The sequence below is a fragment of the Equus quagga genome, chromosome 6 (assembly GCF_021613505.1).
Source record: "Equus quagga isolate Etosha38 chromosome 6, UCLA_HA_Equagga_1.0, whole genome shotgun sequence".
Lineage (NCBI taxonomy): Eukaryota > Metazoa > Chordata > Mammalia > Perissodactyla > Equidae > Equus > Equus quagga.
This window is the reverse complement of record NC_060272.1, coordinates 59,634,964-59,661,339: the sequence shown is the minus strand read 5'-3', so window position 1 is coordinate 59,661,339 and position 26,376 is coordinate 59,634,964. Positions and strand designations below refer to the sequence as shown.

At 36.9% G+C, this 26,376-nt stretch overlaps 1 protein-coding gene across 1 annotated transcript; it reads right to left on the bottom strand.

The window, feature by feature from the left end:
* ITM2B (integral membrane protein 2B) lies at positions 1-26,376 on the bottom strand. The gene is made up of 6 exons (XM_046664090.1): positions 26,108-26,376; positions 5,934-6,062; positions 4,272-4,478; positions 2,653-2,763; positions 2,038-2,188; positions 1-919 (listed from the first exon to the last, which is right to left on the bottom strand). The coding sequence occupies exons 1-6, from the start codon at positions 26,222-26,224 to the stop codon at positions 834-836; spliced, it is 801 nt and encodes a 266-aa protein (XP_046520046.1). The 5' UTR covers positions 26,225-26,376; the 3' UTR covers positions 1-833.

Below are 26,376 nucleotides of genomic sequence, written 5' to 3'. Positions count from 1 at the left end.
TTATTTTAAAAGCTTACTTTTATTTTTTAAAAAAAATCTCTGATTTCACCCACAGTATATAAAGAACTGGACTTTCAAGAAATTGTTTCTTCTTTTACATAGATTATCTTTAGATATGAAGAACCAAATTATTCTTTGGTTTTATTATATGGGAAAAACAACACACAGTCCTTTAGTCAAACAACTTTGTGGCATTTATATTCCATTGCACAGATATGGGTTATACAAATTAGTAACACAAGTTATTTCTTAAATTCCAAACATTTTCTAAAATATTATTACAGCAGATGCCAAGGTTATTAAAACATCAAGGTGGAAATCATACTCTAAATAGTTAAATATGACACTGAAAATGCCGCACATTTTAATTAGAGGAAAATTAAAATGTGTGCTCAAATGCTCTAACAAACTAAGTAGCAGGGCAACTAACAACTACAAATAAGTCACTGTGGTCCATTTTTACGTATGCATATATGTGATTATTCTTTAGATAACCCCTTCTCTAAAAAATGCATAATTAAAACGTAAAAATCTGGTTAAATGATTTAAAGAAATTTAAATTCTTCCTAATACCTAAGATCTATGGTGAAGTGTACTATTGTTTAGGACTTCATACAACTACTAATTCAAGATAAAAGACACCACACTTAGAAAGAAGAAAAGATTTTTTTAAAGGTAATGGTTTTAATTGACTTAATGAGATGAAAAGATAGTGAAGCCCTGTTTGCTACTTACATGAAAGGAGATTTTAAAAAATAATCACTGCACAAAATACAAAGGGCGGGGTTATGCTGTGATATTTAACTTTTCTCTGTAATGTTTTTCTTGACTGTTCAAGAACAAATTAAAGTTTCCACGGCAAATTTGTTTTCAAAATGCCGAATCGTAACACAATTGCTGACTTCACGTTTCTGAATACCTGTTTGGGAGGGAAAAGTCTTTTAATTTCTGGTTCTTGAGCAATAAACATTCATATTAATCTTCACAGTTATTATTTAGACATATAGAAATATTTCACTCTATATTCCGTGGACTTCTATAGTTTGATTTTTTAACACTGGAGAAAATAATTGTCTTCTCTTTTCTGAACTAAGTGTCTTAACGAATATTATTAACAATAACAATACTATACATATAAATTTATGACCTATCGGAAATGTTCTATATCTTGACTGTGGTGGTGATTTGTTGAAACTCAGAACTACACATTTAAAAGGGTGAATTTTATTATATGTATAAGTCTGGCTTTTTAAAAAGTTACGAAGAATAAAGACAATTTTAAAATGTAAGAAATCAAGCAGTAGGTTTCAGGTGACTGATCACCCTGAGGTGAGAGAACAGCATTATTAAAAGTGCTAACAAAAAGCCAAGAAAGCACTTGTACTGGATGCCACAGTTCCAAAGAAATCACATCACAGTGTATTAGAATGGCACTTCTTACTTTCTACAGCTCTGTCACATGTACTTTCATTATTTGTACAGTAATCTGGAAAGGAAATGAAGAGATACCCTCATCCTTAATTTTTAGGTGAGAAAACAAAGGATAAGTGTTTTGGCAAAGCTACATTAGTTGTGTCAGTGCTCTTAATTCTTCAGCCAAATTCCTTTCTAACTCATCTGACTCTGATTATCTTCAACATGATCCTCAAGGCAAACTCTGCTTAGAATCCAGATCTCTAAGCATTCACCTGAAGAGCTCCTCTAGACACCCTCTGGATAAGAAGAACCCTTGCACAGTATGGCCAAACCAAGGTGCTAGGATGGAAAGTTGGACTGGGCGACTGTATGGAAAATGAGGGAACAGGATCCCCAGGCAATGCCATTTCACATTCACCTATTCTATCTGAAAAGAGTCGATTTAGAATTCAGATGATTGTTCAGAAATCTAGAGATATTACTGTGATAAAATATAGTTTTATTTTCTCACTCATGGCAAGCATACTGGCAACAATGACTAGCCTACATCTAAATCTAGTTTAACACAATGAAATGAAACAACAAACTTTTCTGCAACACTTTAACATTAAAAAGTATTACCTTTAATGGTTTCTCTGCGTTGCAGTTTGTAAGTTTCTTTGTCATGGCACAGTCGATAAATAAAGAAGCCCAGGTGATCAACGTTTTCAATGCGATCAGTGATAACCATGTGCTCATGAATCAGATATGACTGAGGCAAATAGGTCCCAGCCTACATTTGGAAAGGAATAGACATGAATATCTCAAAAGATACATTAAACAGATGAAGAAAATAGACAAAACTCTTAGAGACTACAATGCAGAGCAGAGGTTGGTAAACTACTGCCCACCATCTGTTTTTATATATAAAGTTTTATTGGAAGAGTGTCATGCCATTTGTTTACCTACTGTCTGTAACATAGAATTGAATAAGTTGCAGCAGACATCTTATTTCTTGCAAGCCTACTATTTATTCTCTGGCCCTTTAGGAAAACAAATATAATTTAAGAAATTGTATTTTAATTTCAAAATATAGAATATTAAAAGGAAAAAACCCAAACTGCAAGTCTTAGTTTCTTCCTAAAATTTTTAGCTATATGTTCAGTAAGATGGGCTCCTATAAGGCTAATTTCTCAGCAGGGAATTCCAAGATGCTATAACAGCATTATTAATAAGAAATATTTGAAAATTTTATACCTTTATGTTAATAAGTAACTCCAGTAGGTTTCTGGGCGGCATAACAATGGAAGTGTTCAGAGGAATCACATAGCACTTATCCAGGTTAAGATCTAAATAGGCTGTGAGTTTCTGGGAAGAAAAAGATACATTTTCATTAGATTAATATTTGTAACACAGGCATCAACTGGATTTTTAAGAATAATTTGTACCATTAAAACGGGCTGGCTTTAGAAAGTGTAACTCACTTGGCATTTCAACAAATCAAGAATTTGGTGGGATAGGAATGGAAGTAGTAATGCAACAGGAAAATTATTGCTACTAGTAAACAAAATTCTTATCAGGGGTTGTTTCTATAATAAATGACAATAATAAACTATTAAAATAAACTGCAAATAACCTATCATCCGATTAACAGATTTAGTTCCCTCACTTGTAAGCCCTAAAGCCCTCCACGGCATCAATACATCTTATGTAAAAATTAACTTCTCTCCTGTGCATCTAGAATAGCACTAGTTACAACTATCCTTAGAGAATTGAAGTAACAGTCAATTATTAAATGATTTTCTGTGTTCTTGTGGTTCAGCTGAGAGATGCTGGTTGAGAAAGTCTGTCTCAGAGTTTTAAGGATTAATATGAGTTAAACCAAACCATGTAAACACTCAGATTTCTAAGAGCTCAGTAAGTGTTAGCTATTATAATGTACTATTTGCTTTGGATGAGGTTTATTACCTTGAGGTAAGTAATTTTTCAAACAGGTTTATAAACACTCATCAGATGTGTATCAGGCATGAAATGTTTACAAAGCTAACTTCAATGATATGTCTGAATGTTCAACATGGCAAACTTATACACAGATGTAAAACCCACAGGTAACATCTGAACTTCCAAATGTCTGAATCCCGATTGGAAGAAACAAAACCCTGGTTTGAAGGGACAAAAATTACTGGGAGAATTTAAATATCAACTAGATATTAAATAATACTATATTATCATGTTAATGTTCTTAGATGTGATAATGACCTGGTCATGTGGATGAAGTCTTCATTCTTAAGAGATAACAGCTTAAGTATCTAGGGATCAAGTGTCAAACAAGAGAAAAAGAGATGAAGAATGTAAAATTTTGGAACCAGGCAGAGGATTTGGAGTAGTCACTGTATTTTTACTTCAACTTTTCTGCATTGCGAACAATTTTCAAAAGCTGGGAGGAAATGCAGAATGAGAGCTTAAAAACAGATGAACAAAATGATGCAGAACTAAAATTACTGATTTCTGAGAATGCTACATAGAAATGGGAAAACAAATCACCTCTTATCTAAGGAAATGGGGGGCACAGAGGAAATAATAGCCATTTAGCAGCAAAGGAGGAACAGCCATAAGGTGGGCTTTAAGACATCCAAGGCAAGGGAAAAAGAGGTAAGATGGGGGAAGGCCAGGTTCACTGAGAGTCCACTTCAGATAAAGAGCCCTTCGAATGTGGACAGTTTATCTTGTAGGGCAGAAGAAACCCAAGTCCTTTTTTTCTTAAAGTAAAAACTAAACTATAAATAGAATAAATTAGCAAATACCGAAATTAAAACTACAAAAAGCATAAATTAAAGAGCTCGCATTCCTTTTACAGTTCGGGACACCTGGCTTACTTTGTTAAAGTCATGAACAATGTTGGCAGGATCACTATCTGCAAACTCTGGGACAGGCACGCTGATGAATTCAACCTCGTCTTCCTCAAAGATCTTGATGCTTTCTTCAATTGTCTGGTACTGAGCAGCTGGGGCATCTGCAGAAGGCTCATTTAAGATGACATCATCTTTGATGTACTTTATTCCACAGTAGTACACGTCATCTGGCTACAGAGAGTTTAAACACCATTTCAGCAAGTCAGCAGGAGACAGGTTTTTAAATGTAAGCATTACTTAAGCTGCCACCTCTATTTAAATAGCATTTTGCTTGCAAACTTTTACTTTTAGACGACAAGTCAGACAGTTTAATTACAGAGTTAATACATTCTTTAAGATCAGGTTTTGAAGTATTGTAAAAAAACAGCTTCAGAAGGAGAAAAGCAGTTGATTTTCTCTTTACTTTTGTGGTCGACAAAAATAGAATATAAAAGCAATTATCCATCTGGTGACAAGAAACACACAGGCCTATTCCTACCTGTAGGCATTATTTCTATAAAAGAATATATTCAGAAACTAATGTTTTTTCTGAAAGAACATACTTTTAAAACTTTTGATATGATTTACCGATTAAATGATTTTTCTCTTATTAGCCAAAAGAGGGACAGCTTTCCTGAAATTTCCACAGGCATAGAGGTAGTTATGATTTTTCCTTAAAATATATCATAACTAAGTAGAAAATATCAGATTACAGCAAATTATTATAAAAATTATTTTTAAGAAGTATACATATATAATAAAGACTAGGAGTAGAGAACAAAACCTTAAGGCAACAGTGGAACTGCAAATGATTTTTTCTGTATCAAATATATTTCTTGTAAAAAATTGCATTAAAAAAATGACTAGTATTTTAATAATGTCTATCAACATGCCATCATCTCAAAAAATATAGAAAATAAGCACAAAATTTATACATCTTCTGGTAGTGTTTCTTATTTTAATAAATCTATGTCAACAGTTTCTGCAAATGTCAAAATGTTAAAAAAATAAACCTACTGAATTATTGCCAAGAGAAATCTATCACAAAATAGAGACCATAAATCATAATTATAATCTGAAGAAAAATCTTATGTCTTAACCCACTGAGATTACTATTAAACACTCAAGTTATAAAGAACTTTCACCCTAAGGAACTTCGACATTACTGCTGAAGTCATAGAGCTCTTAGGAGAAACCATGGACTGGGAAAGGGGCAGAGAGAAGTGGTGCCAGTGTACTCTGGGCCCAGAAGCAAAAGGCTACTGTTGGGGAGCCCCACCTGGCCAGCAAGCTATAGTCTATCAACATGACATTTGTGGCTGATGTATTTATTCAACTGGCAATTGATAACACTATAGCTTAGCCACTAATTATGGTAGGAAAATGAAGGTTAGTCAACTTTGAAAAATCACCCAACAATCTATACCCTTAAGTAAGCATCATTCCAAAACTACATTATTCTGCTTTTTTGACTGTCTAACAGGCTCAGCAAACTTCTATTCAGAAGATTTTTAAACACAGCTTTAAAACAGGACCGCTAGTCTGGCTAAAGACCACAGACAAAAAGTGCAGGCTAGGACAAGTTGGGCCAATGTTCTAATACACACGAAGGCAAGGCAAAAAAGTTCTTAGCATTTTTCCACTTACTTGAAGTGCAAAGTATTTGTACAGGTAAGCCCCTCCAAGAATGACGCCTGCAAGCATAAATGCTAGCCCAAAGCACATGCACCAACACCAGGCTCTTCTCTGGCCAACTGGTACCACTTCATCTGGGTCCTAGAATATGAAAAAGACTGACGGTCAGTATCTATCTCCAGTCAAGATCACGGAAAGGTCAGGAGTGAAAGGAACTTTAAGGATTGTCATTTTATAAACAAAGAAATAAAGACCAAAGGAGTCAGGTCCCTAATAAAGATCAACTCAGGAATGATTGAGTGGTGGTGCCAGGACTCAGCACAATGCCTCTTAAGCTAAGACATCAGTCCCTTGGGAGAGTTCTGCCTTTTAATTCTCAACATCCCACCTGCTACCCATATCTCTGGGGCAATAACATATTCCATAATCTCTATTTTCTGTGCACAATTTTTGGTGATTAAAATTTCTTCTAACATTTAAAAATACAGAAAAGGCTACAACACAACTTTGTCATGCAGTATCATGGTGCTGAGCCTTGTATATTACAACTTCAGGGTATATTAGATTATTTGTAAAATTATCTGTTAGCCTGCTGCAGGTAGTTAATATTTCATACCAGGTATAAAGCCATTCCTAACAATACACAAAAAAAAGTTAAGAGGAAAATAAAGGACAGAACAAACAATATGAAACAAACTTTTTAAACAATTAGAATCTCAAAAAATAGGACAAACTTGGGGCCAGCCTGGGTGGCGCAGCAGTTAAGTTTGCAAGTTCTGCTTTGGTGGGGTGGGGTTCACCAGTTTGGATCCCAGGTGCGGACACGGCACTGCTTCACAAGCCATGCTGTGGTAGGCGTCCCACATATAAAGTAGAGGAAGTTGGGCATGGATGTGAGCTCAAGGTCAGTCGTCTTCAGCAAAAAGAGGAGGACTGGCAGTAGTTAGCTCAGGGGTAATCTTCCTCAAACAAACAAACAGGGCCTGGCCCGGTGGTCGAGTGGTTAAGTTCGCGCACTCTGCTTCTGCGGGCCAGGGTTTCGCCGGTTTGAATCCTGGGTGCGGACAGGGCGCCGCTCATCAAGCCACAATGAGGCGGTGTCCCATATGCCACAGTTAGAAGGACCCACAACTAAGAATATACAACTATGTACTGGGGGGATTTGGGGAGAAAAAGGAAAAAAAATAAAATCTTTAACAAACAAAACAGAACAAAACAAAAGCAAACAAACAAACAAAAAATTAGGACAAACTTATCCAGAAATAATCCTGTAAATCCACTGTCCCACCTCAAAGAATCCCAGTCTGACAAAGTTCTTCATTTTTGAGATAGAAGCAGTAGAAAAACATGAAGAAAGATTCAATATGAAAAACATTTATAAAGTCAGGAGACATACAACTTAACACAAAATTGGTAGAATTTTAATTTCGATCTCCTCAAAGAAATAATTGAGCATCACGTGTCATCCGGGGTGATGACAATCAGTCCTTGGGGACTGCCTTTGCCCTTCTAACTCAGTCCCTCTACTCTGTCACTTCTGAATTATAGCTCATTTCTGACTTGCGCCCGGGTTCATGTGAAAAGAGATATCAAACAAACGAGATTTGCTGCTGGTATTATATAACTAGTGGCTCAAGAAATTGTACGGACAACAAAAGAAAGGTTCCAACTAACTTGAAACCAACATAATAAAAGATATGCTAAAGTTAGCAGGATGCATTTACAGCCTCTCAAGTAAATGACTCTATCCTTTACTTGGAAAACTCAATATGGGATGGATTAGGGGAGAAAGTAGACTTGACCTATGCCTCCACAGATAAATAGGATATAAATAAAAAGGAAGAAAAACTGTATGAACAATGCTGGATATGAAGCAAGAATTCAGTTAGGAAAGAATGAAAGCTAACGTTATATTTTCAATTCTAAGCTGATGAATTTTAAATTGCTACTATTAGGGAAAAGCCCAATCCTAAATGTCCTAGCCAACCAAGAACAATTTAAAGCCAGATAGTGTGTGCCTAGGTTGGCTGAGGTTTTAATGACGGAATTTAACACTGTAGAGCAAACGCCTTTCAATCTGAGGACTAGCTCAAACGGGAGCCTCACACTCTGCTGTGGCAGGCGTCCTTGCCAATGCACTGAAGGTATACATGAGGCGAGGAGCATACTGCAAGGAAGCAGTATGCAGTGAGAATACACCTAGAGGAATTTATCAAGCCATACAAGATATCCCATCTGTGAGTAGAAAGTTACAGGAATTCCATGGAGACATAAGGTATTATGAAACTTGAATGACAAAGTATATAGTGTTTTGTTTGAGTCCTTGTCTGACATAAATATCTAAGGAGATAAGAAATAGTTCCTAGCATAATTATTTAGGGTGGAGGCAGGGTGGGGCGATGAAACTGACAGATGGAATAGTCATTTCTAAACATTTGGTATCAGCTGCTGAGACAGTCAAATGTGCGTACAACACCCACTCTGTTTGGCAGGCTTTCCTCCTTAGTAGCACATAAATGAATAGCCAAAGAGCATGGGCAGGCACTTGTAGAAGAATATGCAGTCCCAACTGTCAAATTGAGGACAAGCTTCCAGGTCTTTTGATATATCATTTCTAACTGGTCAACAAACAATAATTTCTGAATAAATTATGAATGTCTACTGTGTGCCAAAAGCTGTGCTAGGCACTCAGTATATACACTCTCTGCCAAGAAAGAGCTCATTCGGATGAACCTGGAAAATAAATATACAAAAAGAACAAAAGTATGATATGGGCTTTAATAGGAGAACGAAAGAAGGGATGATAGCATCTGGGGAAGACTTCTCAGGGGAGAAAAGACCGGAGTGGAATGTTGAAGGACAAATACTCAGGCAGAAGACAGACTGAAACCACACGTGCCATGGCTGGAATACCCTGTGTGGTGGGGAGGGCATAAGAGATGCGATGGAGAGCTAACTGGGGCAGATCACAAAGGACCTTTGTATACCATGCCATGGAGTTCGAATTCTCATGTTCATTCAAAAATCACATTTCGGGACTATGACAATAAAACAAAAAATTAAAATTTCTCAAAGAATTCAACGTGTAAAATATTTCACTTAGCCAGAGGTCACTTGTTCAGCACCTTAATAACGTGAACCATGGCTTAAGAATCAGGAAATAAATGAATCTTTGAACAGCCATTATAGACTCAAAGTCCATGCACCACAGTCACGAACTTCATAAAAGAGCTATCAGGTCTTCAAAGTCCATCTAACCTCTTTCTTCTTTAAATTCCTAGTAATCACTTTCTACCTTGTGTTAAAATAATTCACATACAGATCTTCTCTCTCCCTACTAGGCTATAGGGTTTTTGTGAGTAACCATTCATTTTCATTTTGCATTACTGGTAGCTCAAGGACAATCTTGTCACTTAGTTGGCACTCAACAAACATTTGATGAATGAATGAAATTTAGATATTTTCTTAAAAAGCTTAGTTACTGATTTTTTTAATGACCCAGAAGAGTTACCTCAGCAGCCAGCATGATAATGAGGGGTGGGGGCAACATAAGAATTCTTGATGCACAACAGATTGAGGCCATCTAGCAAAGAACAGCAGCCCTACATACTTAGCCCGGCGCAACATTCATTAAGGGCCTGTCATCTGCAATGTACTATGCTAGATCCCGTGGGAAATTCAAATATGACTAAGACATGGCTCACATGTTAAGCAATTTACAGTCAAAATTAACATTATGCCAGACAGACATAAATGATGTTCCATATCACAATCTGAGTCATGGAGAAGGGATTAAAGTATATTCAAGACAGAAAAGTTTTTTTTCTTTTTTTTGAGGAAGACAAGCCCTGAGCTAACATCTGCTGCCAATCCTCTTCTTTTTGCTGGGGAAGACAGGCCCTGAGCTAACAACCGCACCCATCTTCCTCTACTTTATATGTGGGACGCCTGCCACAGCATGGCTTGACAAGCGGTGCCATGTCCACACCCGGGATCTGAACCAGCGAACTCTGGGCCACCGAAGCAGAACGTGTGAACTTAACTGCTGCACCACCGGGCCGGCCCCAGAAAAGTTTTTAATTTAAGCGATTTATTAAAAGTCAATTTTAAATGATAAGATTTTAACACTTGAAAGAACAAGCTTAAAAGAAAAAGCCATACATGGGGGCTGGCCCCGTGGCCGAGTGGTTAAGTTCGTGCGCTCCGCTGCAGGCGGCCCAGTGTTTCGTTGGTTCGAATCTTGGGCGCGGACATGGCACTGCTCATCAAGCCACGCTGAGGCAGCGTCCCACATGCCACAACTAGAAGGACCCACAACAAAGAATATACAACTGTGTACCCGGGGGCTTTGGGGAGAAAAAGGAAAAAAATAAATTCTTTAAAAAAAAAAAAAAAGAAAAAGCCATACATATAAGACTCAACAAGAAAAACCTCATGACATCTCAAAATATTTAGACAATGCATTTGACAAACTCCAACTCCCATTCATAATAAAATCTCTTTGCAAACTAGGAAGAGGTGAAATTCTTTAACGTGAATAAGCCTAATCATCAAAAACCTACAGCAAACCTCATACTTAATGGTGAAACTTCAGACTTACACTATACCCTTTCAAGTCAGGAATATGAGGGATGCCCATTAAAACTAATTCTTTGTTTCCATTCAACATTGTACTAGAGATCCTAACTAGCACACAAATGACAAGGACAAGAACAGATATAAAGATTAGAAAAAGAATACAAAACTGTCATTATGTGTAAACAATATAATGTCTATGTAGAAAATCTGAGAAAGTCAAATTATTCAAACTAATTACAGTTCAGCAAGACTGCTGAAGATAAAAAATCAACTGAGTCAAAGATTTATACATGAACAGTCATAGCATCAGTATTCATACTAGCCTCAAACTAAAAACACCACAAACATCCACTGAGGAATGAAAAAATAAATTGTGGTATATTCACACTGAATCTCCAAAACATGCTGGTGAAAGAAGTCCAACACAAAAGACGAGTTACTGCATGATTCCATTTTTATGAAATTCCAGAAAAAGCAAAAACACTAATGACAAGAAGCAGCTTGCCATAGCTAAGGACTGGCAAAAGGGAGAGGTAAGAGACACGAGGAGACTTTTTAGGGTGATAGAAATGTTTCATATCTTGATTGTGGTGGTACAAATACGATTTTATACAATTACCATAAATTCAATCAAATTATACACACAAAATGGGTGAATATTATTGCATGTAAATTATATTTCAATATGGGGAGTGAGGGAAAAATCAACTGGGTTCCTATATACCAGGCAATAAAAGAAAGTCTAACAACATCAAGTGCTGGCAAAAGTGTGGGACAATGGGAATTGGGAACTTTCATACAGTTGACAGGAGTTAGTACAGTTGCTTTGCAGAACAATTTGGCAGTATCTAATAAAATTAAAGCTATATATATCTTATGACCCAGCAATTCCATTCCTAGGAATATAATCCTAGATAAACTTTTGAACACGTACATAAAGAAATAGGTCCAATAAATGATTACTGCAGAATTGTCAATAAGAAAAAAATCGGAAATAACCTAAATGTCCATCAAGTGGAGAACAAAGTATTACAGGTTCATGTAATAATAGTTAAAATGAAACCAACTGGTACTGTTGATTTTGAAATAAATCTCAGAAACATAACGTTGAACCAAAAAAAAAAGCAAGTTGGATAATACAGTATGCAATGTTTAAGACTTTAAAAATATATAAAATGGTACTACAGATTCTGTGTTTTGTATGTTTGGTTTGTTTCATAAAGAACAACAACAAAAATGAACAAGAAAAAAGAAAATCACTCATCAACAAGAGCTCCTTTACTGGGGTATATAACCTTACCTGGCCTAATTTGAAACAAGCCACAGAGACATTTCTTCCCCTTGTACTGCAATAAAACTGGTGCACCTTAAATTATGCTGATAAAGGTAAAGAACTCCCACAGGGGCTGCACAATTATCATCTCATTAATCTTGCTAAAACCTCAAGTCCGTACCCCAGTTTATAAATGAAGACACTGAGACACACTGGCCTTATAATCACTCAACGGTAGTGTAGAAAGATGGCTTTCAAAAGCTTTCTCGCTCCTGCACTGCACTAATTTCTGGTTCAAACAAATATTATCATCATCTGATAAAGTAAAATTCCTTAACCAATTATATCTTAAGCAAAATGAAGGGTAAATTTTGGTACTTCAATTCGTCAAGAATTAGGTCACCTCAATCAGTTCCCTAAGAGGCTTCAGTAAATGTGGTTCAATTACAAACTTAACTCAGACAAAATGCAAGGGTTTTCACATAGCTTTTACTCTGTTCCCAACTAACACATCACCTCACATCCTCGGGTAGTTCTGTCTGAGCCATCTTTATACGATGAAACAGAAGAGACTTTTTTTTCAAAGCTCTCAGATATACCATTTTGCATTATGATAACAAATGCAACAGCGACACTTTAGGAACCAGAATACTAAAGAGGAAAATCTCTCTTAGGGTTAAAAAATACATTACAAAAAAAAGAAAAGAAAAAAAGCAATGACATAAAAACACTTTAAGTAGAAAAACAAGACAGAAATGCAGAAAAGAACCAATACAATTTATTCAACTCAGAGTAGCACAAAACACGTACATTTTAAAACAGTTTTTTCTAAGACCTCATCAAATGACCTAAAGAAGCTGAAAAAGAAAGACATAAACCTGTAAGAAAGAGAAGAAGGACAAAGATGGAAAGATGGATAGCAGAGAAGAAATGTCCACATTTTGGAGGATGGGAAACAGTTGGACAAGTGGTATTTAACTTCTCTGTCTCAATTACCTCATCATAAATGTGGCTTCACAATAGCACCTATCTCATAGGGTTGTTGTGGGGATTAAATGAGGAATATATGTGAAGCATTTAGATCATTGCTTGGTACAGAGTAAACAGTAAGTGCTTAATAAATGACAGCTATTATCCCCACCATCTGACAGCTGGGAAAGGTAGGCTGGAACAAGTATGTGCTGGGGTTGAAACCAATAGAAAGCAATCTACAGCAGAATACTGAAAAGGCCAACTGGAAACGACATTGCTGGAGAGGAAAATTAAATCACTTCCTGTTCCAATAAGAATTTTAAAATAACAAAAACAAACCTTGGTTATCATTTAAAACCTAATTTAAAAATTTTCAAAATGCTTTCCTAACTATATTCTCAGAACCACAAAAGCTATGTAGGTGGTGCTCCAACTGATTACTGTCATGTAAATACCAGTACTATTCATTTACCCTTGGTGCATGTTCTGTTCACCTGCCGTCCACATCAGCTTTCCTTCCCCAGTGTGGGAGCATCAAAAAGGCACGATCCAGCAATCTGTACGTTATTAACAACACTGATCACCAAATGCATTCTGCTGTATGTAAAACACAAAATCTACGGCTAAGAAGCTAAAATCTATCAAGGCACCAAACATTTGTTTCCATTTTCTCTTGTTCATTTAAATCAGTATCTGAATTTTGCTATCTGATTTGACTTTTCAAATAAGATTGGTACTATCTCAACTATGGTGACAAAGTTCACATGAGAAACGTTGTATCTGACACACAAAAAGGAAGCAGGTTTCCAAGTGATTGGCATTCCATGAATAACAAAGTTACTGCATTATTTTGTACATGGAATAGGGAGAGGTTTAAAAAATGAGAAATTCATCTAAAATTACAATGTCTATAGAAGAGATTTCTTCTGAATGACTTTTTTTTAACAAATCCTATGACAATATATACAAGCAGTAATACAGGAACAAAAAAATTAAAATTTTAAAACCACTGCATAACAATTTAACTATTGCGAAAAATTTATGAAATCTGAACCAAATTACTGGCATTATATAATATTAAGCACAGGCCTAGATTAAAAAAAAATAGGTCAAAACTAAAAAGAAAAATCAGGCTGTAAAGGCTTTTAGTGCTGGATCATAGCTTAATCACTTTTGTACCATTAGGGGCAAGCAGAGTATCTGGTGCAAAGCAGAATATGAATACAGGAATACCTTAAACTCTTCTATTCTTTTTTCTATATATTTTTAAAGATGACCATCATTTCTATACAACGTTTATTCAATCTACACTGAAGAGAACTGTACTAGTGATAATATTTTATGAAGTGAAATGTCAGATTTTCAAATTCAAATTGGTGATATTTAAAGTACTGGGAGTCAAAAGAAAAGCCCAAACTAGCACTAACAGGCAGATGTTTGTAAACAACAGCATTATATACAAATGTTATTTATTGTTCATGACAGCCTTTAGCAAGGACGGATAAATTAGTTAATGTAGATTTCTTCTGCCACTGGCTGAATCACGACTTCATATTGTTCCCAATTAGAATATCAACTGTCTTCCTAAGAATTTTAAGTACAACAGGGATGTTCTCCTCTCTACAATTCATTATAAAACAAGTGTCAAGATTAGAGGGAAAAAAAAAGCAAACCTGTTCTGGACTCATTTTTGCATAAATCTTGGATTTTAATGTCACTCACTAAGATAATTACACATTCATATTCAAATATGAGTAATTCCATTTAAAATGCAGAACTTTGGTAAGAAAATTCCAAGTATATTTTTCTAAAAGCACAAAATAATTTAAATCCAGAAAATTATATTTTCTGTCTGACTTTAGAATTTTGAAAGTTATACAAAATGACAATAAAAAAATAACTCCAGGGGCTGGCCCAGTGGCACAGTGGCTAGGTTAGTGTGCTCTGCTTCGGCAGCCCGGGGTTCATGGATTCGGATCCTGGGCACGGACCTACACGACACTCATCAAGCCACGCTGTGGTGGTGAGAAAGAACAGAGGAAAACTGTCACAGATGTTAGCTCAGGGCCAATCTTCCTCACCAAAGAAAAATAATAATAAGAATTATTATTATTCCAGTTCTTGAGATCAGAGATATTTGTGTCTCTATAGCAAACATATAAAGAGTGCTTTGAACCTATGCCTAACACCAATGCATGGACAAGAAATACTCTGGAGTCATGTGATCTTGCTCCCTTATTCCACCACTCTCCTAGTTCTTGGATCCAGGGCTGTTGTTTTCTTGTGAACATAGATACAGACATTTAAGTAGGTTGTGGTTAATTTGGTTTACATCATACTTGGTCTTCCTCAGCTACAGTAGGTACTTCTTGACGGTTTGGGTGCTTAGTAATTTTAAAATTCCTAGTATAGTGTTTGGCCATGCAATGATCATATATGTGATCAGTATAGTTCTCAGAAAGAAAAGATCCCCTGTGGAAGGACCACGAAAGGTCATTTAGTCCAATACATCATTTTACAGATAAATATAATGGGGCCCAGAGAAGTTAAGTAAAATTATGTGTGTAGTATCATAGAACTAATAAGGCCTGAATATCATCTGACTCCACGTGCATCTTAGGGAAAGAAAAGCATGGAGCTATTAGATCAACCACCTGAATAAATGATAGCTTAGGCAAATTAACTCTGGTAGAAAGTGAAGTGACACCATGTCACAACTGGATAATACTCATACCCAACCAGAAATGACACAGTCTGAGTTTCTACAGAATTCTGCCATCTTAATGGGTTTACTTAAATTGAGCCACATTCATAATAAGCACTATATATTTTTTTTTAAAGATTTTACTTTTTTCCTTTTTCTCCCCAAAGCCCCCCAGTTCATAGTTGTATATTCTTCGTTGTGGGTCCTTCTAGTTGTGGCATGTGGGACGCTGCCTCAGCGTGGGTTGATGAGCAGTGCCATGTCCATGCCCAGGATTCGAACCAACAAAATACTGGGCCACCTGCAGCGGAGCACGCGAACTTAACCACTCGGCCACGGGGCCAGCCCCTAATAAGCACTATATATTAACCATTACAACAGTAGTGCAGCTATTATTAACATGTTGACAAAACAGGATTTTTCTCTATTGTTCATCAACTTACAAAGGACAGTAACAAAAAGTATTAAAATCATATGCACATGAAGCAAAAACAATAAAGGCAAGTAAGTCAGAGACATCAGCATATAAGCAATTCAAGATAAATGAGAAAGGCAAGATACTAAATATAAAAATGAAACCTAAGAAAAGTTAGAGTAATAAAGCTACAAGGCAAAATCATAAAGTTGGTAGTGAGTAAGTTGTCTCTAAAATCACTCATGAAGGAGACAGTTCTGGAACATTAAAGAGGGAGAACAGAAGAGGCCTCATAGATCTTTCTAGGCCATACTGTCTGACCTTAAACTAGTGCTAATAATAATGCAGATGGTTACCATTTTTATCTATTATTAATCATTAAGTCCATTTTTAATGTTAAAGCAAATAGTCTAATAAATCTTTAAAAAGCTATCAAGATAGCTGAGTTGAAAGTCATACTATTGATTTCCAGTTAAACGGTTATCTTTACTTCCTCCTGAAAGTGCAACAGACAGTAAAGGGATAAACAAATAAATAAACCTTAAGTTAGAAAATGGAAATGAATGAGAACAGATAAATTGTCAATAAAAATTTTGAAAGCCAAAAACATAAGTAAAATACCTCAAGCTTCTAGAGGAATAAAACAAAACAAAACTAGTTATGTACAAAGAACCAGGAATCAGAATGGCATCAGACTGGAAGATAACGGAGCAATGCCATCAAAATGCTGAAAGAAAATTACTGCTAACTTAGAATTTTATACCCAGATAAATTAACAATTACATGTGAGGACAGAACAAACATTCTCACACAGGCAAGCTTTTAAAAAAATTGATCTCAGATACTTTTTCTCAGATTTATAAAACTGCAAATCCAATATGGGACGGAGGCCAAGGTAATTCAATTCCAGGATGGTAATTACTCTCAGGACATCTGTATAGCAACGTGCCTAGAGTGCAACCAGTCTGGCTGGTAAGAATGAAGAATGACAAGTGGGATACTGCCAAGAAAAATATGAAACTTGATAAGTTATCTGGTAAGTCTGTAGATACAGAAGGGTTGTCAGAGAGTCTGAGGATGAATTAGCAATAAATATATAGAAAATTAAGCAACTCTCCCTCTCTGACCAAACAGCAATCATCAAATCCAGGCAAAATAAAATGGTTTTGTATGAGAAAGGAAGTAGAATAAAGTCATACTATATTACTCAGGTGTAAATAATGTTTATGTCACTTATAATAAAAGCCTTATCAATTTAACCAGAAATTACTGTAACTATACCAGAAGAATATGAGTGTAGGATGCAAATATATAGAAAAGGCTAACATTCCCTTTCCATATTAGGAAGCCAGTAGGTAATCTAAAATTGCAAAAAAACAAAACCACAAAACAGCAGTATAAGCAAGTATCTAGAGTAGAAGTTCTCCAAATATGGTCCAGGGACACCCTTTCCGGTGGTCCACAAGGTCAAAACCATGCTCGTAATAAAACTAAGACACTTTTTTTTCATTCTCATTCTTTGACTAGTGTACGGTGGAGTTTTCTAGAAGCCAAATGCGTGACAGAACAACAGGCTGACTGCAGACGCTGACAGGAGAATCCAGCTGTCTTCTACCAAACTATTCAATAAAGAGTGTTGCAAAAATGTAAAACAATGTTACTCTTACTCTTCTTAAAAGTTTGTTATTCAGAAAATTTTATTTTTCATAAAAATGTTATTTATGTTAACATGTTATATATTTATTATCTTAATACATTTGCATTTCTAATACAGTAAATATTAATAGAGACAATCTACATAAATCAAAAGCTCTTTGGGATCCTCAACAATTTTTAAGAGTGCAAAGAGGTCCTAAGACCAAAATGTTTGAGAACCACTTATTTACAGAAATATGAAGCTAGGATCACCATGTACAGTTGGCCAGGTTGTTCTGAGTACAAGGATGCCAGACAAAGGGGATCAGTGGGGCCAGAATCCAGTTATGCTCTGCTCACCAAAACCGCACAGAAGGTACCTTTTTCTAATTTGCAGAAAGGCACGGCATAGCCTAGTGGTCACCCTAATAAAAAAAGACCAGAAGAAGCTAAAGAGTGAGTGCTATTGCCTCAAATTAATCTACAGGGATAGAAATTAGAATAAGTGGGTACCTCAAAGTGGAGAGGAGGACAGACTGCAAAAGGATATGAGAACTTCCTGAGTTGATAGCAATACTCTGTCTTGACTGGGTAGTTAGTGCAGGTGCATACATTTAAAATTATCTAACTGTACACTCAAAATCTGTGCATTTTACTATACATAAGTATAGTGCAATTTTTAAAAAGTGGGTTCCTCTGAGATAGGGCAGGACTATTTGCATTTTAAGACTAAGTATTACTTTGGTAAAACCCAAAATTAAATTTACAAGATTCTAGCAACACCTATTATGTAATAGAGAAATACAGACTTTTATATGAAAATGGCTATAGTTACTGAATGCTAAGAGTCCTGCTGCTGCAGGAACGAACCCTCACCAGAAAACCTGGAGGGGGGTGATTTATCAACACTACTACTAAGTAACTGACAGGTGAGGGAGGGCTAAGCAGTAATAATACCACAAGTAATATTCCAAAAGAAGAACGATGAGGGGGTGAAAATGGGGCTTTATAACAGATGAGGATAGAGGAAAAGCACTAACATTTAATGAGTTTCTATGTACTAGGGACATTAACTTTGTCACTCTAACACTATAGGTGTGGTACCACCATACTACTTCACAAATAAGGAAACTGAGGCTTGGGAGGTTTCCTGACTTGCCAAGTTATCAGGTCTAGCTTACAATATTATCTTTTGCCAGTGGGATCAAACACTATCTGAAAACGGCTTTAGGTTTGAGGCATTAGTCTATAAAAAACAAAACAAAAATGAAAAATTGCTCTGCTTCATTAATTTTCTACTTCTATCTTGAAGTCGTCTACTTCTAGAAATCTTTAAGAGAAATTTACTCAAAACAAGTAACATCTGCAAAGCTGAACCAAAGCAAAAAGGAAAACTAGATGATGCTCCATTTGGTCCCAGATCATCTAACTGTTTAACAATCTGATGAATGACAAACGCTGTGACAGAGTGGTGGTTGTAGTAATAGCAGTAGCAGCGATAATAATAGCAGCTAATATCTACTGAGTCTTACTCTTATCTGTTCCTGGCATTGTGATAAACTTCTTAGAGATTATCATATTTGCCATTTTGCTGACAGAGGAATCGAGACACAGAGAGCTGAAGTAATTTACCCAAATGTCACAGTAAGTGCTATACACAAGACAAACTCTAAAGGATAACCTCATAGTCTGGGCTCTGAATAAGCAGACAATTTTGCTTCCTGAACTGTACTCCTCTACTGAGTGAAGGGACGGGGACAACAGGGAGAAACTGACTGATTGCCCCCCCAACCATTAAAAAATGTAAAAATCATCCTTAGCTACGGGCACATCTGGACAGCGTAGAGGCTGTATAACAGTGGCCCATGTCAGGCCTTCAGGGTTTTTGCCTGAAATTCCCGTATGAATTAGTTAATATTTAAAAATCAGGTTTTAAATAAAAACCCTGATTCTAGCTTGCCTTTAAAAATGAGAAGATCAAGCAACACTGGATCTACTTTCTTGAAATGAAAATGGAGACTTCTAACCTGTTAAATATGCGAAACACCCAGCTTCACCAATTCATCTGCTTGGGCCCAGGAGGCAGTGTTCTCTGCTTAAAACACCTCGTGCTGCCCTAGCTGAAAATGACAGGCCAGGAAGTGCTTTTCCTAGCACTAAGAGGAAAGCAAGGAAAAAATGAATTGAGGAGAAGGCTATTAAATGAAAGATAAAAACTGCTAAGAGTAGTATATACAGCAGAACAGAAATACTAGAGAGGTTGGCTTGAAAAAATGCATTTTAAGAAATGCAGACTTGGACTGCCTCTTAAAATCATGTTTTTCAGCATGAAGATGGGTCTTCTTTTGGATGCTGCAGTGATTCAAGTTATTTACTTAACAATGCAACTTACCTTTTGATTTTTAGATTAAACAATTTTAAACATTATAATCATATTTAAAGCAGAGAAAATTTAACATTTAAGCTTTACTCTTACCTTGGTCTGCAAAATAGACATATTTTTAAAAATAATTTTGGCATTAAAAGTTAAACATTCAAATATACAAAAATCCATCAAAACTTCTTGTTTTTTATTTTATTTACTCTTTTTGAGGAAGATTAGCCCTGAGCTAACTACTGCCAGTCCTCCTCTTTTTGCTGAGGAAGACTGGCCCTGAGCTAACATCCGCACCCATCTTCCTCTACTTTATACGTGGGACGCCTACCACAGCATGGCTTGCCAAGTGGTGCCATGTCCGCACCCGGGATCCAAACTGGTGAACCCTGGGCTGCCAAAGCGGAACGTGCGCACTTAACTGCCTTGCCACCGGGCCGGGCCCTTTCTTGTTTTTTAAAGTATGAAATTCAACTGTGCCAAAAAAAGGTATATGCAAATGTTTTTAAATCTCAAAGTATTAAATACCTAACACCATACTTATTGTCAATTTCCCAAATAAATTCCCTAGATATTTAACTTGAAAATGTTTAGTAAACTTTATAAATTATACAAATTTTATTTCAACATTAATTTCTCTTCTGACATATATACATTAGCTCTAAGTCATATAATTTCTGCTGGAAATTCATCGGCTTTTAAACATAAAGCATGAAATGAAAAATCAGAATATTCCTCTATCATAAAAACAAGAGAAACTTTTTTTATTTCTGTAACTCAAGAATGAAACTCTTCTGGTTAACAGTAAAAAGTCTATGTTCATTCTTACTTGATTTTTCCCCCAAATGGCCGAACTACAGAAATACTTCATAAAGTCCTTTTTTCCCTCTAATCAATTAAAGAGCTTAAAAAAAAGTCGACTGTTTAAAATAATTTTGTTCATTCAATTGTCAGTAACACATTAAAGATTTTATGTGTTTAAAGATTTCCTTAAAGATATTAAGAATGTGTATCATAAATACTCATTAAAGGAGATAATCACAATTAAATGATTTTTTTATGAAGTTCTTAGGGTCATATCTGTAATAAAATTTCTAATTTTCAACTTTCATCTGTCTACCCTGTAAAAGATTTTCATTGTTAAGCTTTGTGCAAAGAAAATAAGAGAGCTGGGAAATAATTCTTTACACATAAGCTTCTTAAAAACATAGCTCCAGTGTTACTATTTTCTACATCATTTAGACAAAAACCACCTCATTCAGAAATTCAGAATTGTAAAATCCTTTAACAGGCATTAGCTACGGCCTGAAAACGTCCTTTCATGGCAAAATCTTTAACTCCTTCAGTCTAAGCTGTAATAAAAAGTGCCAAGTTTACCAAAAAGTTTAAGAGGATGAATTCATTAACATCATATTTGAAAAGACACAATTTTTTTCAGTATTTTCCTCTACTGACACTACAATATACAAAGCAGTCCAAGAAGCTTTAGTTATAATATGAATTCAGGAAGTATTGCTTTTAGGAAAAAGAAAATGTCTTTTAAATAGACACTCCAGATATTTAAATTATTGTATGACAGAACTTAAGAGAAATACAATGTCCCATAACTACTACTTTATAAAGCAAGTCAACCTGTAGCAAAACATAATGAAAACTTCTTAAGTTAAATTCTAAATCAATTTAAATAGGCCTGTACCATGTGTTCCAAGAGATATTTCTGGTTAAAAAAGTACTTTTATTTACTTAAACCTCCTCAATGGCAGAGTCGAATTCTGTTAACATCTTACAGGCCAAGGATAGTATGCTTGCTTTTGTCTAGTGTGAAGAAAATATGTTTATTTTGACACTGGGAAGACCCCATGCAGGTAATTTATCATCCAAGTGCATAATAGGTAACCTTGTCCACCCTCTGCATCCCACCGGGCATGTGCACACAGGAGGTCCTGCCAACTCACTTGGTATGCACAGGGACAATTAATTCATCTCCCAGTACTAAGCCCTCATTTCAGATATCAACACCCTCATGGAGAACCAAAATGTAATGACTGTAAAGTTTTTACTGACCAACGTTTCCAAACAGTAAATTACACAACTAGGTAACGATATGCACTTACGTTAAAGAGAACCAAGCTCTCAATCCTTTCTCTAAAGATCAACACATTTCAGTAAATGTCATCATATATTTTATCTTCCTCTTTCTCTCTGCCCCTCCAAAAAACCACCACCACCACCACCACCACCACTAAGCTAAATTCCAAACCCTTCAGTCCTGTTTGTGCAAACAGGAAATGCCAGAAAGTGTAAAGAACTAGGGTCCAAACAGCCATTTTGTGATGGGTAACTCAGAACTTAAACTGGGTTAGGGGTCCTTCACTTTCTCTCGCTTCCATCCTGCCCCAGCTTCCCCCCTTACAAGCATCAGACTTTTCTCTCCCTTTTATGAACATCTACAACTACAACTTGGGATAGAGAAGAGGCAACACTACACATCAGCAAACAGCCTGTGGGGATACCTACGAAGCAAACTTAAGCTTTTTTGAGGTCTGATATTGGGAAAGGTGTTTCACAATTAGGCATTACAACAAAAAGAGTTGTTGACAACTACTGTTGTACAGTGAGGTAACCCAAAATGAAAATATGGCTTATTACATAATACCTCTATCCATCTCCTTTCTCTTTGACCCACTGCCACTTAATATGAGGAAGGAATGCAACATGCTAAACATGGGGAGGGAGAAAGGCAACGATCTGGTTAGGGTGAGGAGGTAGTTGTTATCTTTCACTATTAAGACAATTTAATTCCTGCCAAATACAATTATGCAATCCCAGCATCTTCACAGAATTTTAAAACTGGAAGAGCCCTTACAGACCATCTGGTCCTACCCTCTCATCTTACAGAGAAAGAAAACTCAAAACTTAAGCCCAAGATCAACCAGTTATGTAATGACAAAACTGGGACTTCCAACTCTGTCCATTAAGTATTTTCTTTGTCATTTGCACATATAAAACAATTTCCCAAAGTTCAAAGTTATAGACACAAACATAAGTGAATGAATTGCTGCCTATAACATAAAACGTGCACATAATTTCAAATTTGTTATACAAAACATAGGTCATACTCTTTGCTGTGTCTATACCTATAAGAGCTTTGTGCCAATTGGGACAGGTGGAGGAAGGTGAAAATAGTTAAGGGGAAAATGTAGGAAAAGAGTAATAAATAGCAAGCTAGGGGAGATAATACAATCAACAGACACGGCTGTTGGGATTAACAGTTACTGAAAAGACACGACTGAAAAATGGGGCAATGGAACTGCTTCCAGAGGGTTCTCACCCTGCAGTGAGAAAAGCGCTAAAGAAACAGCAAGACAGGAGCAGTGTAAAAGTGCTGGAATGCGTGTTACATAAGCCAGCTGACTGGAGTGATCAGAATTCTTGTGGCATAAGGTAGTAGTATCTGCATTTAAACCAGAATCCCAGATGATACCAGGGCAGGTGACCCTTAAGGGTACATTTTGAAAAACATTGGTCTTTGGGATATTGTGGTCTAGAGGCGTTAAAGGTATTAAAAATTCCTGTTCAGGAGTTCTGCTCTATAACTAGCTTTACTTGATTCTCTCAACCAACTAGGCAAGGAAATGCCCCAGGCAAACACACGAAGACTGATTCTGTGCAGAAGCCAGGCAAACTCGGTGGTTACCGTACATACAGTCACCCCAAGGAGACAGAGAACATTATGTAATCACTGCCTAAGCTCTAAGATGAAGAGATCAGTTGTTCTTTCAGAAATGTCTGTTATCGTTAAGTTTTTCATTTAGCGTTAAGTGACTAATTATAAGAATGCTACTTTTAATGTAGAGCAATATTTTGTCACTCACTGAAGAAAAGAAGTCTTTGAGCCTATAGCTCGAAAAAGAATTAGTCATTTTGTATCTGCCAATTCATCCATGACTGCTGTGTGGTTACAAAGGAAGACTCTGGCCCTCACAGCTTAGCTCCAGTATTTTTCTTTGGATATGGGGATCCGAGAAAATAGAAATGGAAAACAAAGCACAGAGCTATGAATGGTTACTTTTTAACCACTGCTATGAGCACAAAATTTGAATACAGTGAAAATAGGAGAAATCCTGAAAATCTGAAAACAGGGTCACCATTTCAGAAATGACAGAAAATGTCAAAAGTCAGCTTTAAAGCTGCTTAGCAAATTAATTGTTTTTTGTCTTGAGTTTCAAATCTCCTTCACTACAGTGGAACAGAGAAAAGCTGTCTGCAGTGACATCATCCGATGCTTTCTCCCTCTCTCTTTTTAACTGGGGGAGTTATATTTGCTCACCAGATTTTTAAAAGATATATAATAGGATTAAATCTCTCTCTCTCTCTATATATAAATGTATTTGAGATTGCTGTGACTGGGCACTTGACTATCAATCTATTTTAGGTACAATGAATGTTAGATAAACACAGATCTAAGATAATAATTTGCTACTGGACTTATCATTTCTGCATTCCAAACATTTTCTTTTAAGACCAAGACTTTTGCAATGGATTCGGGAAAACAATACCAATACCCAAACTCTTAATCCCTTTAGGGAATCAGTTTACTGTTTCTCTTTCAAGACAAGGCAGTCATTTAAAAATCAACCCCTGATGTCTGTAAGGCTTTTTTTCCCTTTATTTTTTTAATTGAGGTAAAACTGGAATACAACATTATGTAAGTTTCAGGTGTACAACATTATAATTCAACATCTGTATACATTACAAAGTGATGACCACCAAAAGTCTAGTTACCATCCATCACCATACGATTGACCCCCTTCACGTGAACCTTTTGCCCAGCCCCAAGCTCTTTCCCCTCTGGTAACCACCAATCTGTTTTCTGTGTTTATAAATTTGTTTTTGGTTTGTTTGTATGTTTGTTTAGATTTGTCTGAAATCATTCGGTATTTGTCTTTCTCCGTCTGACTTATTTCACTTAGCATAACGCCCTTAAGGGAACTAGAACATTTCCAAAAAATAAGTACAGGCACGTAGGTTAAGATTATACTCTCAAACATTTTTATAGTAGAATAGTGGCCTATTTTTCAGCAGTAATTTTCATTACACTATATAAAAAATAATGCTTATTTCTCATAGCTGCACACAAATTATTGGGTTTTTTTAAGTTAAAACTAAGTTTACCCTACATAATAGGTCTTGAAAAATGCTAACGAAAAAATAACTTAAGCAACGTAAATAACTTCTGCAGTTAATTTCTACAGGATTGAATTTGTGCAGCCTAAAAGATCAGGTAGAAAAAGGCTGTGAGGCTTTCCTTTTTAACTTGAGACAATTACAATCATATTTTAAACGAATATTATTGTAAGCCACTAAAGTTAGCACAATTATGGTTCCACTCTTGATTTTTACTTAGATCTAAAAGGAGGATTTTGCAAAATAAAAGAGAATTTTATAAGGGACAAGTTTCTTACGGTTAGTTTCACTTAGCGTTAGGTGGCCTCATAAAGATGTGATATAACTTAAAAGCCAATTGTCAGTTTTACACTAACTTCCACACAGTAATTACTGATCTTTACCGGGAATATTCGTTTTAATTATAAAATCAACAGCCAGAACCTACTCTGAAGGCACCGTCACCTCGCTTTCTCCCCTCACCCGCTCCCTCGCCTCCTCTCCAGACCCCACCGTGAAGTTCACCTGCCGAAACCGAAGGCCCGTGGAAAAAGGAGGTAAAGAAGAAAATGCTTTTAAAATTAAGAGGCTTACAGTAGCTGGACTTAGTCCAAGCGCTGTTCAGCCCAGAAACGAAAGTAGGAAGCGCAGAGGTTTAGGCTTGTAATGATGTCAGCCATTTTAGGCACATTATTTATACTGGGAAGGAAGTGCCAAAGTCTGTGGCGGTTTTCGTTGTTTTGCATGTTACCGCAGGTCCCCAGGGCGAACGAACCCAGTCTCGGTCCCCTGCACATTCCCTCGACTGCACCAGGGACCGTGAACTCGGCACAGTTCTTCAATCCTGCTCTCTCCGGGCTTCCCAAGCCCCCGATCCCGCGTTGGCACCGTTTCCTGCACACGCACTTCCTTACAAAGCAGCAGCTGAGGCCGGACAAGAAAGGGGAGCAGCCCGAGGGAAGGGAGAGCTCGGCTCTCTCGGGGGCCGTCGGCGCGCACAGCCGCCCCGCCCCGCGCAGCTGCCCCGGCCGGCCCGAGCGCCCCTCCCCGACCGCCCCGGCCCTCGGACCTTGCAGTCCACGGCGACGGCGTCGGGGGGGATGATGAGCGCCTCCTCGCCGCTCTTGGGGTCGTCCTTCTTGGCCTCCTTCTGGGCCAGAGCCGAGTTGAACGTAACCTTCACCATGGCGGGGCCTGGGGCGCCCTCGGGGAGCGGAGGCGGGCTGGAGGCGGGGGCTGCGGGGTCCTGGCTGCGGCGGCAGCCTCCTCGGCCGGGCTCCGGCGCGGCTCAGCGACGGTTGAGGAGGATCCGCAGCTCCGCAGCGGCTGAGGCAGCGA

Bases quoted from the DNA above. Each gene is read 5' to 3' on its own strand.
- ITM2B (XM_046664090.1), bottom strand. From the start codon at position 26,224: ATGGTGAAGGTTACGTTCAACTCGGCTCTGGCCCAGAAGGAGGCCAAG. The intron at 4,479-5,933 runs GTAAGTGGAAAA...AACTCTCTGTAG, and splicing joins ACAAATACTTTGCACTTCAA to CCAGATGACGTGTACTACTG. The intron at 2,189-2,652 runs GTATAAAATTTT...TTCCAAATGTAG, and splicing joins AGTTACTTATTAACATAAAG to GCTGGGACCTATTTGCCTCA.